Consider the following 15,957-nt stretch of genomic DNA (forward strand, 5'->3'; position numbering starts at 1 on the left):
CTGTCTCCCAGTCATGGTGAGCTGGGCAGACCACCAGCAATGTGGTCCAGCTGTTCTGACTACAGGCTAATGTCCCATATCATGTCTCTCCAGCTCAGGGCTCCCAATCTGATCTGATGCACGGAGAGCTGAAAGCTCGAGGGGGCTGTTCCTAGCCAGTTTGAACAAATAACAACATTCACCTTAAACAACAGAATCTCTGTGCCCGAAGACCCTTGAAATGTGAGCAGTCAACCTGCCCGTCCTTTCTGCTGCCAAGAGGTCGGGAACAGGCAGGGGACCAGCAATCTCAGTGGAAAGAGCTGTTTCAGTCCGAATGGAAAAGCCTCTGCTTCTTACCTGGGCACACTCCACTTTGGCACACTCTCCAGTCCGGCAGGTAACTTGGCCTCGATCACATATGCAGAACTCACAGGCCGAGCCTTTCCACATGTCATCCTGGTACCGTACAATGCCATCATGCGAGCAGTTTCCAGCAGGAGACACACATTCTGCACAGCATTGTCCATGACGCCGAGCCCTGCTCTGACCCTGAGGTCACCAAAAGGGTTGGGGGTGATGGGCAGTGATCGGGAAATAGTGAAAACAGCAGGGCCAGTCAGGGCAGAAGAACAGAACACCATCACTGTTCACTGCTTCCTTCCCCGCACCTGACCTGCTGAAGCAAGTTCCTTCCCTCTACTCCATGCCTCCTAATGACAGGTACATTATGAACATCGACACAACTTTTGTTTCTCTCAAAGGGCACAAAGAATTAAGAAATGCATTTCTTAATGCCCCAGAATAAAGCTTAGACAATCAAACTACATGCTCTCCAATACCTTTTCACATGTTAGTGATGGGCAGGCCTGTTTGTGGCATCTGACCTCACCCCAGTCACATACACACGTGGTACAGGCATTTTCACTCCACTGCTCACCATGCTGGGTCCAGAAAAAAAAGGAAAAAGAAAGTGGAAAACCAAATGTCACATATATCAAATAGAAAAGAGACACATGAAACACAATTTTTTATTAAAGTTTTTAATAGAACCTCATTCAATTATTTCATTAGGGGCATCCTTCATTAGGGGCATCCTTCCCCTAAAACTCAGTTCCAGATTCTCTGAGAGCCATATCCCAATTTCCATGTAGTCTTCTTTAGAATAGCTGACAAATAGGAGAAGAAGTTGGGTTCATTTTGTACCTGTCCTTTTGTTTTTGAATAATGTAATCTTTTTCATCTCTGCAAGGTACTCCTGAGTCAGAACCTGCATCCAGCCATTCATTCATTCCATTTGTTGAACTCATTTTTATTTGGTGCCTACTCTGAATTAGGTACTATCATCTAAATTCTTCCAATAGTAGTTTCAAGTGTGCAGGTTCCCCCCCAATCAGCCCCTCATCTCCCTCTGTCTCCCTTACTTTCCTTTTCCTCCTCCCAGTGTAAGGTGGGGGGCTGTTCTGGATGTCAGTACATAAAACCCAACCAAAGCAAACATGTACCACATTCCCAGAGCCTCAAAGCTAAGTGTAACTGATGGTAACCAATGATAGCTCTTTTTTTCCCTCCAAGATGTGTGAACAGTAAGTTCACCAAGGTTCACAAGCCAGATGCTGCCTGCCAGCACATTCCTTTATATTTCTAATCCTCTTCAACTTAATATTTCCATAAAGGCTTCACATGAAGAGAAGAAAAAAAGCTGTTTATGTATTAAGTAACTAATCCTGGCAAAGAGTCAGGCATGAGGGTGGTGGTTGGAAGGGTGGAGGGCAGATGTGTGAGAACTTGTGTCTAAACACCTACATGTGGGCTATCAAAGGTTACCTCGTGAACTTGGCCAGCCGCAGAGCAGGACCGTGCAGAGCACTGTGGGCAGCATTTTCCAGGCACTCGGACTACGACTTCATCCTTCACACACAAAACAATGCATCGAAAGGAAATGTTAATACAGTCCACAAACAGGAGGGCAATTCCATTCACAGCCAACTCGATCAGATGCTTCAAGCATCTATAACAGCAATTTCCTCTCATTTAGCTTTTATTACTCAACTGGGACTTTAATAGGACAGCATTTTCCAAAGTGAGTGTGACTCTTAGGAAGTTTAGACATTCTTCAACTCTCAGCCTCATCTATGACAAATAAAAGCATAAGTAATAGCAACAATAATAACAGCACTTCAGAGCATTCACTTATAGGCACTGACAATATCAACCCTGAAGAACATTCACCCTTCTGCTGAGTCAACTCTAACTCTAAATGCAAAACTGAAGGTATCACTTCCTTGATAAGCCTCTTCACTGTTCTTTTGTATCTTTATATGAATCCACACCTTTATAAATGTGCATTAGGAAGTTCCTTAATATGTTGGAAGAAAGAAAGGGAGGGAGGGAGGGAAGGAGGAAGAAAAGAAGGAAGGAATCATACCCCTAGATATCTAGAAATAAGCCAGTTAACGGATTGAATTATGTTCCACAAAAAGATATGATGAAGTTGTAATCCCAAGGTATCTCACAATGTGGCCTTATTTGGAAATAGTGTTACAAATTGAGTTGGGAAAATTGAAATGAGGTCATATTTGAAAAGTATAGTCCCTTAACATGACTGGACTCCTTGTAAGAAGAAGACATTTGGCCACAGATAGAGGGAAGGATGCCATGTGATGACTGAGGCAGAGAATGCCATGGATTGCCAGCCAGTCATCACCAAAAGCCAAGAGAGAGGCATGGAACAGATTCTTCCCTACAGACTTTAGAGGAAGCATGGCCCTGTTGACACCTGGGTTTCATACTTCTAACCTCCAGAACTTTGAGACAATACATTTCTGTTGTTTTAAGCCACCTAGTTGGAGGTACTTTGTGTGGCTGCCCTAGGAAACTATTAGTCACCCAAAGGGTGGCCAAAATACCAGAAATTGGCTGGTTTTTGTAAAGGGCATTTATTTGGGATAGAAGCTTACAGCTACCAGCCAATAAGGCATAAGTTACTTCCCTCACCAAAGTGTGATGCCACGTGTTGGAGCAAGATGGCTATCGACATCTGCCAGGGTTCAGGCTTCCTGGATTCCTCTCTTTCCAGGGTTCATTTCTCTCTGAACTCAGCTCCTCTGTTTTCTCCACAAGGCCAGCTGTAGACTATTAGGTGAACAGCTTCTTTTTCTTCCCAGGCCTTCTCTCTTTCCTCAGGACCAAGCTCCTCTGTGCTTACTTCCTGGGGCTCCAGCTCAAGACTCTAGCATCAAAACTCCAACTCTGTCCTTTACCATGTCTCTTATCTGTGAGTCCCCACCCACCAAGGGTCAGGGATTCAACACCCTACTGAAGTGGTCCAACCAAAGCCCTAATCATAATTTAATCATGCCCAGGTACAGACCAATTTACAAACATAATCCAATATCTATTTTTGGAATTCATGAACCCTATCAAACTGCTACAGAAACTAAGACAAAGTCATTGCAATTTGGGGCAGGATTACCATTAAGGAAAGATTTAATTATGATATTTCAACACTCCTTAAACAAAAATACCTACAATAAAGGAGTTTACAGCATCTATGGTTAAAACCTCTTAACAAAATGCTACCCCCCCCACACACACACACAATACCTCTGAGGTCACATAAAGAGATGAAAACTTTACCTCCAAAAAGTAGAATTAACAGCCAATCTACTGTCATGGCCAAGAGGAAGTCCCACTGACAATAAGACATTCTGGGGCCTTCCTTTCCTGTGCAAGCCCAAATACAGAGTAGAACCATCATTTCTTCCTAAATTTACACCTTCCTATGTCAAACAGAATATAGCCTTCATTTGCTCCAACACGGGGCCACTGTGCTGGGGGGCAGTTACAGTGTCATCCCTAGACTTTCACCTGCCTCAGTATTGTGCTTTCTATGTGTAGCCAGGGCCCAGGAAACAAATACATAGTAAGTATGTGTGTGAGGTAGGTGGAGGCAATGTTAAGAAATAGGAGTAATTATAAAGCCACCCCAAATGTAAAAAACAAAAGATTGAAAGAGCCTTCACAACAATGCAAACTAAGTATTAGTTTTTGGTTTCATACAGTCAGAATGTAAGACAGATAAGCAGAGGAGGCAGGGAAATAATTAATCTCAGTACAACAGAGCTATAGTAAATGAAAACCTGTTAAATCCTTGGAATAAGAGACAGAAACATTTCCTAGTTATCTGACCATGTATCCAAAAGGGGGAATTATCCCAGGGCAGGCCACTGACTCTTGTCACTTTCAAGCAAGGATCAAGAGATAGATAGATTTCTCTTGATCAGGGATGACTAAATAGAAAGAAGGCAACTTGAGACCTATAAAAAACCATGAAGAACAAGCAAAAGGAATAACATTCTGAAGATTTAGAGAAAGCAGATTTCTGAACACTATTTACTACAGGATCTAAAAGAAAATGTTTAAAAGACATTTTGCAACTTCAGCATGATGCAGAAAATGTAGTCTTTATTAAATGGAAACAGGAAGCAATAAAGAATGAACACTGGGACAAAAAAGTAATTGAATCAATGATAGGGGAAATAAAGAAGAATTAAAAGAAAATTAAAGTGAAATCATAAAATTAAAATCTATACTGGAGGGCCTGCCCCAATCAAGATGGCAGAGTGAGACACTTCAGGGCTCTGTTCCTCCATAGAAAGTTTGAACAACCAGCAAGAACTGGCAAAAACGTCTTTTAAAAGCTCCAGAAAACAGTTAAAGGAATATAATAATAAGGTGCACACTCAATCAAGAAAAAGCTCTTAAAAGCAGTAGGATCTTGTGGTGCCTTGGCTGGTCCCTCGCGCACCCCTCACACATCCCCCACCCACCTGAGGCAAAGCTGGCCGGCACTCTCAGTGCAGATCTTTGGTCCCAGTTCCAGAGTGAGCAAAGAAACCCTTGTGCACATACTGGGAGCATATATGTCTGAATCAGTCTGTCTGGTGGTGGCCAGCATGATTTGCTGTCCTAGACCTTTCCCTACATGGAGGAGGTGGCTCACCAAGATCTCCATAGAATGCTGTCAGAAAGCAGTAAAGTCACGCTGCCTTGGGCAAGGGATTGATGGCTGTAGCACACACAGTGCAGGGCCCGGGACAGTAAGGAAACTGAATCAGGGAGGGCTCTATACTCTGGCTTGGATCTATTCTCCAAAGTCATTGTATAGATAAGCCATGAAAGAAAGCATTTGCACAAGTCAATCTGCAAAGACTGAGAAAGGTGTTTTCTTTTTTCCTTCTTTTTATTGTTAGCTCCTGTCATTCAGGGAAAGATCTTTAAAAACACTAACTGGATAGAAGCTTAAGAAACAGACACCTCCAAGACTAAATTCCAGCAATAACACACTAAAATATCAAAGTGTCCAGTTTTCAACAAAATATTTCAAACCATATAAAGAAACAGGAAGTGACGTATCAGGCAAAGGAGAAAGCTTCAGGAAACAACAATGAGGAGGATCAGACTTGGGACTTTCCAAAGACTTTTAAAATTGGTCCTAAATATGCTCAAAGACCTAAAGGAAATCAGGAAAATAACAGATGAACACAAAGAGAGCATCAATAGAGAGATATAAATTATGAAGAGAAACCAAACAGAGCTGAGGACCACAGTAACGTAAATTAAAAATTCCCCAAAGGAGTTCAACAGTAATCATCCAGTCTGAGAAGCAGAATGAGGAAAGAAGGAGAAAAAGTGAACAGAGCCTGTGTGGGACACCATCAAGTATATCATTGCACACATTGTAGGAGTCCCAGAAGGAGAAGAAAGAGAAAAAGAAGTAGACAGGCTACTCGAAGAAACAATGGCTGAAAACTTCCAAAATTTAATGAAAGACATAAATATACACATGAAGACACTCAAAAAATTCCCAGCAGGATAAAACCAAAAATACCTGTGCCATACTATGTTATAATCAAACTGTAAATTCCAAGGGAACTGCAATGAGATTAAATGCCAATTTCTCATCAAAAATCAGGGAGGCATGAAGTCTGTAAGAAGATTTATTTAAAGTGCTGAAAGCAAAAGTTTGCCAACCAAGAATTCTGTATCCAACAAAACTATCTCTCAAAAATTAGGGAAGGGGGAGCAGATGTAGCTCAGTGGTTGAGTGGCTTCTCCCCACGTACAAGGTCCCAGATTCAATCCCAGGTACCTCCCCCCCAAAAAAAAAAAATCAGGGAGGAATTTAGACATTCCCAAATAAACAAGTACTGAGGGATTTTGTCACCACAAGATCAGCTCATGAGAGTTGCTAAAGTGAGTATTGCAGGTTGAAAGGAAAAAACACTAGACAATTAACTGAAGCCACATGAAGAAATAAAGATCTCAAGGGACAATGAGGACATGGGTAAATATAATACCAGAACTGTTGTATTTTTAATTTTTAACTCCATGCAAATGCATGGACTATGATGATAGATCTGTGGTTTTGAACTCATAATATATATTAATAGATATGTAATTTGTGAAAGGAACTATACGGAGGTGGGGGGGACAGAGGGGTGCAGGAACCTAAATTAAATTAGACTTTTAAAACATTAAGTTATTAAGTTGGTACCAAAGCAAACAAGATTGTTGTAAATTTAAGTTTAAGTCCCAGGTGACCACCAGGAAGCTATAGGAGAATGTGCAAATTTGTTTTTAATGGGGAGTAGAATGCAGGTTGCCAGGGGTGGGCAGGGGCAATGGGGAGCTGATGCAGAATAGGTATGGGGTTTCTGTTAGGGTGAAGGGAGGGTTGTAGTGATGGTGGTGATAAGGGCAATGCAACCCTTGGAATGTGTTGGGATGGGAGGATCAGTGTTGTATATGAGTTTCCACAGTTAAAAAAGAAAGACTGAAGGAGAAACTGAGAAATGATGATGGTTAAATGCAAAGTATAATACTGGATAGGGTCAGGGGTGGGGGTAGGGAGATCAAGAGGACATTACTGAGATGTGGGAGGAAACTGGAATATTGAATATGGACTTTATGTCAATGTTGGATTTCTTGGACTTGGTTACTACACTTAGGTGAATGAATGGTGGGTGTCCTTATTTGTGAGAGAAGTACACAGAAGTGTGTGTGTTCAAGGAGTAATATGTGTGCAGCCTGCTTCAAGTGTTCAGAATGTGGACGGATGGATGGAGGGATGGAGAGGTGTGGTAAAGGTGGCAGGGGATTGTGGTTGGTGGATCTGGATATATGGGGGGTTAGAGTGTACTGGAGTTCTCAGTGTGGTGTTTGTATTATTTTTGTAGCTGTCCTGTGGACTTGGACTTTTTTCAAGAAAGAAAGTTAAAAAAAAAAGGCTATACCAGAGGTAGTAAATACAAATTGAAGAAGGTCTCTCTGTAATAGAGAGGAAGAAGACACAAAGAAAAAAAAAAAGAGAAATGATAAATAAAGAGAGGGAAGGAGAGGGGAACAACCTAAGTATCATAGGTGATCCTGAAGAAAAGAGAATACCTGGAATGGATATAATTAATCAAAGGTAAAACTGAAGAAAATGTTTAAGAAACCAGAATGCAGACTGAAAAAGATCCAGAATATTCCAGGCAAAATAAGTGAAAAGAGACCTCACCTATAAATATCCTACAAAATATCTGATCATTCTACAAGAATCCAACATAAAATACTAGTTGCATATATTGGTATTGAAAGTAAGGACTTCGGATTTCTCCTCTACAGCATTAAATTCCATAATTGAATGTAAAGGAGGTTATAGGGTTAAGATCAGCAGAGATAAAAATATTCCTAAATTTCAGACAAACTGTTAATAGATAAATGAAAAAAAAAAAAAAAGAGAGAAGATGCAATACATAAAATAGGAAAAGAGGAAGGGGATATCACAACTAACCCTGCAGAAAGAAAGAGTGTGATAAGAGGATACTTTGAAAAATTATATGCCAAAAAGATGGATAATTTAGAGGAAATGGACAAATTCCTAGATACACACAAGCAGCTTACAATGTCAAAAGAAGAAATGGATAAAATCAACAGACCAATGACAAGTAGCAAGATAGAATTAATAATAAAAAACTTCCCAACAAAGAGGAACCCAGGAACAGATGGTTTCACAGGTGAATTCTACCAAACATTCTGGAAAGAGCTGACACCATCCTGCTTAAACTCTTCCAAAAAATAGGTGTGGAGGGAACATTGCCTAACTCATTCTATGATGCCAACATCACCCTAATACCAAAGCCAAATAAAGGAAAGAAAAGAAAACTACACACCAATCTCTCACAAGAAAGGAAAGCTATAGACCAATCTTTCTAATGAAACTAGATACTAAAATACTCAATGAGATAAACTTGCTAACTGTATTCAACAACATATAAAATATACTACAGGGGTGGCAGACTTGGCCCAGTGGTTAGGGCATCCGTCTACCACATGGGAGGTCCACGGTTCAAACCCCGGGCCTCCTTGACCCATGTGGAGCTGGCCCATGCGCAGTGCTGATGCACGCAAGAAGTGCCCTGCCATGCGGGGGTGTCCCCCACATAGGGAAGCCCCATGCGCAAGGAGTGCGCCCCTTAAGGAGAGCCGCCCAGCACGAAAGAAAGTGCAGCCTGCCCAGGAATGGTGCCGCACACACGGAGAGCTGACACAACAAGATGATGCAACAAAAAGAAACAGATTCCCATGATGCTGACAACAACAGAAGCGGACAAAGAAGATGCAGCAAATAGACACAGAGAACAGACAACCGGGGTTGGGGGGCAGGAGGGGAGAGAAATAAATAAATAAATAAATAAATCTTTTAAAAAATAAAATAAAATATACTACAAAGCTACAATGGGCTCAACTGCATGGTATTGGCACAAGGATAGACATACTGATCAATGGAACTGAATTGAGAGTTCTGATTTAGATTTTCGCTTATACAGTCAACTGATATTCAAAAAGGCCGCCAAGCCTATCAACTAGGAGAAAACGGCCTCTTCAACAAATGGTGTTTGGACAACTGGATATCCATATCCAAAAGAATGAGAGAGGAACACCATCTCACACCTTATACAAAAATTAACTCAAGAAGGATCAAAGATATAAATAAAGAGCCAAGACCATAAAGCTCCTAGAAGATAACATAGGGAAACATCTACAGGATCTTGCATTAGGAAATGGTTTCAGGAACTTTACACCCAAAGCATGAGCAACAAAAGAAAAAAATAGATAAATGGGACTTCTGAAAAATAAAGAACTTTTGCACCACAAAGGAGTTTGTCAAGAAAGTGAAAAGGCAGCCTATTTAATGGGAGAAAATATTTGGCAACCATGTATCTGATAGGGACATAATATCCAGCATATAAAAAGAAATCATACACCTTAAAAATAAAGACAAAAAACCCATGAAAAAATGGACAAGTGATTTGAATAGATACTTCTCCAAAAAAAGAAATAAAATAGCTAAAAAGCACATGGAAAGATGCTCAACATCATTAGCTATCAGGAAAATGCAAATCAAAGTATAGTGAAGTATCATCTTATACCCATTAGACTGGCAGCCATTAGAAAAACAGAGGACATCAAGTGTTGAAGAAGTTGTGAAGGAATGGGAACACTTATCCACTGCTGGTGGGAATGTAGAATATTGCAGCCACTGTGGAGGAGAGTTTGGCAGTTCCTCAGAAAACTAACTATAGAACTGCCATATGATCCAACAATTCCACTGCTGGGTATATACCCAGAAGAACTGAAAGCAAGGACACGAACAGATATATGCACACCAATGTTCATAGCAGCATCATTCACTATTGCCAAAAGCTATAATCAACCCAAATGCTCTTTAACAGATGAATGGATAAATAAATTGTGGTACATACATACAATGGAATATTACTCAGCTGTAAGAAGTAAAACAGTGCACATGGGATAATATGGATAAATCTTGAGGACCTTATTTGGAGTGGAGCAAGAAAGGCACTGAAGGAAAAATATTACATGACCTCACTGATATGAATTAAACAAATTGAGTCAACTCACAGAGCTAGAGTCTGGAAGATAGGTTTACAGGAAATAGAAAGGGAGAAGAAGGCTGTGAGCCAACACCCATATGGGCAAAATCTATGATAAAGTGAAAGTATGTAATTATACAGTGAAGGGGCATGACAGTGCTCCAGTGACACTGTTGGGCTGGGCAGTGCTGGTTTATCAGAAGGGTGGGGTGGGGAGGGTGGGTTGGATTGTCCAAGGAACTGGGGGTAGGGTTGGGGGAGGGAGCAGGTGAACACTGGGGATTGTTGGGTACATGGTTGACACTACAATGATGGGAATGCTGTTTGTAATGTGACAAGTAACGGTTGCTAGTTTGGCGTGTTGGATTTGGGGGACATTCGGATTCAGAGTACACCTAAGGTAGGCTCCTGTGTGAGTGTTCATCTTGTCATAGTGTGTTATATCAGTGGGTGGAGACCCACATAATGAGTGACAAGGTGGTGGACTCCCTGGGGAGGCCTGCTATGTTATCAAATAGAGGGGCAGGAGTCTCTCAAGAGCATGGGCAGTGCCTAATAGGGGAGGACAGACCAGTGTGTCAAGCCTCAGTCTTGTTGCAAGTAACTATGAATCTTGTGCTTCAAGGAATGAAGCCTGATGGTTGCCATGGGTACCAAGGGTGGAGGAGGGAGAAATAGAACAGGGAGCAATTTGGGGGCTATGAAAGTGTTCTGCGTGATCTTGCTATGATGGATACAAGCCATGTTGAATTGCATCAACGTTTATAAAAGTGTATAGTTCAAAATATAAACCATAATGTAAACCATTGACCATGGTTAGTAGCTATGTTTCAATATTTGTACATCAGTTGTAACAAACCCACATAGAAAATGGTATTAATAGGGGAAGGGGGAAAAGGGGGAGGATGTTGGGTATATGGGAGTCCTCTGTATTCAGTATGTGACTTTTCTGTAACCTAAAACTTCTTTGAGGACAAAATGAAAAAAGTAAGACACTGGACAATAAACGAAAGAAAATGTCACCATACATATAGGACAATAGATCTGACAACAATGAAAGGCAAAATGTCAAAAAAGTTTTTTTTAAATATTTTCTCATTATTTTTATTAGCCCCAATTTTTATTTTCTTGATTTTTAAAAATTTTTAGTATTTTATTTCTTATTTTTAAAACTATCATTAATATTTTTATTTTCTTATTAATTGTATTTGGCTATTTTATTGGCTTCATTTTTGAAGACATTTTGGACCACAGAGGGATACAAGGGTGGCGGGGAAGGATCATTGGTGTGGGGTGTCAGTGGTGTGGGGTAAAGACAAATGAGTTTATATGGCTAAGAGGCTTCAAAGTGAGTTGGGAGGTCATTCTAGAGGCTACGTTTATGCACATAGTCTCAGCAGCATCTTACTGACTGCCAAAGTTGATACTAACCCAAATAGCGGGGCCCCTGCGGGCTCTAGAGACATCCAGACACTATCATCAGGGCAGATAGCTCAAGAGTTTGGTGCCCTGCCAAAAGGGCCATACGTTGGAATCGATGCTCCTCAGTGTGACAGAGTTGGACTTAGTTGTGGTTTCCCTACATATGGCTTTTCTGTCCTTCTATTTGAACCTATAATTAGTACCAAAGTCAGTATGTATACATCCAAGAGACTTAATTCTTTGGGCTGTCCATGTGCCAGCTGGGCCCTGAATCTCAACAGAGTTGCAACACCTCCTCTCCAGTTCATTGGTCTCACCCAGGACAACTAATAAGGAGGTGATGATGGAAAACTTCCACACCAAGGAACTGAGAGAGTCTACAACTGCAATCAAGAGTCCATCCATTGGCCCCATGTGATCGCAGCCCCCTCTGAATTAGAGGTGGAGTGGACATCACCATCCCAGAATCTTCATAATTGAAGAATGAACTATGGACTAAAGTAGACCTACTGGTATTCTACTATAGACTTATTGTGATTCTAGCAATGGAAGTAATTATATCATTGATGTGGAGGCGGTCACCACTGGAGGTTCTGAGGGCAAGAAGAGGGGAAAAACATGCATAATACGGGGGCATTTTCGGGAATTGTCCTGAATTACATTGCAAAAACAGATACAGACCAGTCTATATCTTGCCATAAGCTACAGAATTGGGTGGAAGAGAGTGTAAACACAATGTAAACTTGTATCCATGCTTAGTGGCAATGCTCCAAAACATGTTCATTAATTGCAATGAATGTACCTCAATAATGAAGGATGTTGTTAATGTGGGAAAATGTGGGAGGTGCAGGGAACAGGGCATATGGGAATCCCCTATATTTTTTATGTGACATTTATGTAATCTAAGTATCTTTAAAATTAATTAATCAATCAATTAATTAATTAATTTAATTAAACTTAGAGGCTCAGAAGGTATATTAATCATCTGTCATTCTTGAAAAATTTTCTAAGGTGTAGTCCAACCTCCTTAGATGAATCAATATTGAGAATAGGAAAATCGTGGTATTAAAAAAAACTAGTGGCCTGCCCTATGTTAATATCATCAGAACACTCTCAACCTCAGCAGACCACATCTAAGCGAACAGACCATTTTACTGAGCCTATGAAAATGTGGAGGGGGTATGGTTTTGTTTACAAGGCATCTGGACAAAATTGAAAGCAAGCACTTACAGTACGAATTTATATCACCCATTAAGGGAACAATACCTCATTTGAACAGAAGGAATTTCCCCCTTTACTAGGTATTACAGCCAACTTCTAAAATGTGATTATAACTACATAAATAAACAAATATATTCACATTTGACTAAAAAAAAAATGGAATGAATTATAAAAAAATCTTCTACTGTGGCCTTTTTGAATAGTGGAACTGTGGGTGATCTTTTCCCTTTCTGTTTTTTGGCCTTTTCCAAACTTTCCTTAATGAATACATATTCCGTCTTTAAAAGTTAAAATCATGGAAATCTTTGAACACAGACTACTAATGCTCTTAGATCTCAAACCCTGGATATATATTTCTACTGATGAACTTACATTTTCCTATATTTAATGAACTAATGCATAGAAAATACTTGAAATAGTGCGCAATAATGATAGCAACTATTATTGTGATTGTTATTACATAAAAATGTTACATAAATTAATCATTTTTGGGATGCAATATTGCAGGATGATTAAAAATATGAGTTGGGTATGGTCTGCTGAGGTTGTAGTGTTGTACTACCTAGATCAAAAGTGTTGACACCTCCTAATTGTGGGACCTTGAGCAAGTGCCTTAAAGTCTCTGCACCTCAATTTCATCACTTGCAAAACGGAGATAACAGGTTCTTCTTCCTCGGATTGCTATGACAATTATAAAACTCTTAAAATAAAGACAAGGGCTGAAAGTAAACACTGCCAATGTGGTGGTAATGGTGATGTGAGTGGTAGGTAGGGGTAGTGATGGTGGAGGTAATAATGTTTCACCAATAGCACCAATTCTATCTACAGTGCCCCTTTACATCATCCAACATTTAATAGTGAGAGTAAAGCAAGAAAAATGGTTTTAAATGATCTGACAAGTTTGGGTTTTTTCCTTAACATATCAAGACAAGAATATGACTTAATGATGTAAGAGTGATTAGAATCAATCTAGAGAAATAATATGTACCTATTTCAAAATTTCAGAATGCTTGCATATAAATTAAGCTCTAAAGTATGGTACCAAATTTCATCTTTTTATATTAATTATATGTATCAATGCAAATCTTGAGTAACTTGTTTGAAGGTAGATTTGAGAGTTAATATTTTTTAAATTGGGAATGAGTAGTTTCAGTTATTTCAATACCTGGACCCCTAATGTGCAGTCCATGATCAAATTTTTAAAGAATCAAAGCAGAAATTTCACAATGGGGCTTTCTTCCATTCCTCCTCTCCATCTCCCTTATTATAATGGAGGCAAATGCATAACTATGCTTCATAACCCAGGGAATTGAAACCCAAGAATGTGCTTAATCAAAATGCCCCAACACTACTGTAGTCTCCAAATGTAAGAAGAATAGGGAGCAAAGTACTGTGTGACTCTACCAAGAAGCTCATTTGTAATCTTCAAGCTAGGACAAGACTTTGTGATGAATTGGGAGATGTGACATGAGCACAGCAGTTGGTGTAGTGTGGGTAATACAATCCATTCTTTCAATTAGATACATTTTCCCTTTATTTGGCATTTAGTATTTCTCATCTAATTGCCTTTTGTCTGCCTTTAAAAATACTGTACAATTGTCACAATATGCCATGTTATTGATTTTGTTTTATTTGACACAAGTACTCCTTGGTACCAATTGAATGTAGGCTTCCAGCTTTTTCCTTAGATCAAAATTAAGCTATTTTGCAATTGGAAGCAAACTCCTTTCATGGTGATCTGTCAACTGACTTGGAACATCCATAGGAGTCTCTGTAAGAATAGAAAAGTATAAAATACCATATATACCACATTTATTTGCAATTGATTTTCTCTTCTAAATTTGTGTGAAGAGCCCAATTTCTTGAAAATGAGATTAGTTTTAAATGAAGAACAAGAGCTCACTATTCTAAACATGCCCGGAGTAAATCCTTTGATAATTTGAAACATTATCCCTTAAGAATTAAATTGCGTACCCTTGGATAATCATGTTCAAAATCACATGTGCATTTTAAGGCAGACTCTACCTAAGCTTTGAAAAAAAGTAAAAAAACATGATCATATTACTGACTTTTCCAGATGTTTAGCTTGACATTTTTGGAACATCTGCAATTGGAGCTGGAGGCTTCCTTGTATGTAGCCTCAAGGCTCAGTTTCATTATGTAACAATTAGCCTAAATCGCTGGTAATTAGACCTATCTGTAGCTTCCAAGGGTAAAAGAAATGTCTCAGAGGAGGTCTCTACAAGTAAAAGGAAAACCAAACAGCTTTTACTTCATGTTCCTAGTGTGTCCAAGCCAGCCTAACAATCTCAGAAGAGACTCCAAGGTCTTGAACAGACATTAACAAGCTGTGAAGGATCCATTCTGAAGTGTCTACCTTACCTGGTTGCAAAACAGAGGTTGACACTGAGCTGCAAAGCACTGGGCGACCCCGTTTCTACACATGCATTTGGCACAAGGGCTCAACCGCCAGTCCTCCCCATCCTGAAACATGTGGCCTTCATAGGAACAGGGTTCTGGAAGACCAAAGAGATAAGCCTTACTGAGGAGGACTGCATTTGTTGGTACCAGGCGTGACTGCCCGGCTTGGTGGCTAGTGCAAAGCTCCATGGTCAGAATGGGGTTCTTTGCTTGGTGTTTAATGTACTGCAGTTGTCATCTTGAAGGTCTTAATAATTTTATCTTTGAATTTGTGTTTTGTAAGTTAAGTCCAAGGAGACAATGTAGCATGAGCTAGAGAGTCTGGGGCCTCAACTCATGCACGGTCAGGCCTTCTACTGCCTCCCACTGCCTCCCCTCCTTCCCAGGATGGGTTCTGGACCACCTGCTCCCGCCCCCCCCTCCCCAGTCCAAGTCCAGTGAATGCTGCTACCCTGCACCCACAGTGGTGGATGGATGGAGTGCAGGAAGGATGCACGTGCCCTGTGCACCAAGTCTCAGAGCAGAGCTCAGGTGCCTATGAGGCTCTGCACTTCCCTAGAGCACCCCATGCCCAAGGGAGCCTGACACTAAATAGTAAATAAAAAACATCATGACAGGTTGAATGAGTGACCACAGCAGAAAAGACCAGCCAGCAGAATCAGTGATAACTATACCACATGGAAAACTTATTTTTTTTATTCTTCACACCAACAAAGGGGCAGGAGGAATTGCCTTGGCCTCAAAGGATCATGCCAAAAGATCTTTTTCCTACTCCTTTGCCTCTCAGGAGCTGTGAATGTGGACAAACATATTCAGTCAAGACTAAGTAAATAAATCGGAGACTCACAATCTCAAGTTTGGCATGGAGCTTAAAGGTTTATTCCAAACTCATTCTGAGGCATTGCTTCCTGCCAAGTGCATGGCTACATCTTGGTTCCAATGATAAGGACTACGGTTAGGGATCTTTGAG

General features: G+C 40.3%; 1 protein-coding gene across 1 annotated transcript in view; it reads right to left on the reverse strand.

Annotated features, from left to right (window-relative positions):
* The window catches only part of FRAS1 (Fraser extracellular matrix complex subunit 1), a 537,120-nt gene that overhangs the window by 279,156 nt on the left and 242,007 nt on the right, over window positions 1-15,957 (reverse strand). The window contains exons 6-9 of the mRNA XM_058296546.1: window positions 14,949-15,082; window positions 1,807-1,890; window positions 822-923; window positions 340-531 (exon numbers count right to left, since the gene is read on the reverse strand). Coding sequence (XP_058152529.1) covers window positions 340-531; window positions 822-923; window positions 1,807-1,890; window positions 14,949-15,082 — 512 coding nt within the window. The remainder of the gene's footprint in view (window positions 1-339; window positions 532-821; window positions 924-1,806; window positions 1,891-14,948; window positions 15,083-15,957) is intronic.

The sequence above is a fragment of the Dasypus novemcinctus genome, chromosome 1 (assembly GCF_030445035.2).
Source record: "Dasypus novemcinctus isolate mDasNov1 chromosome 1, mDasNov1.1.hap2, whole genome shotgun sequence".
Lineage (NCBI taxonomy): Eukaryota > Metazoa > Chordata > Mammalia > Cingulata > Dasypodidae > Dasypus > Dasypus novemcinctus.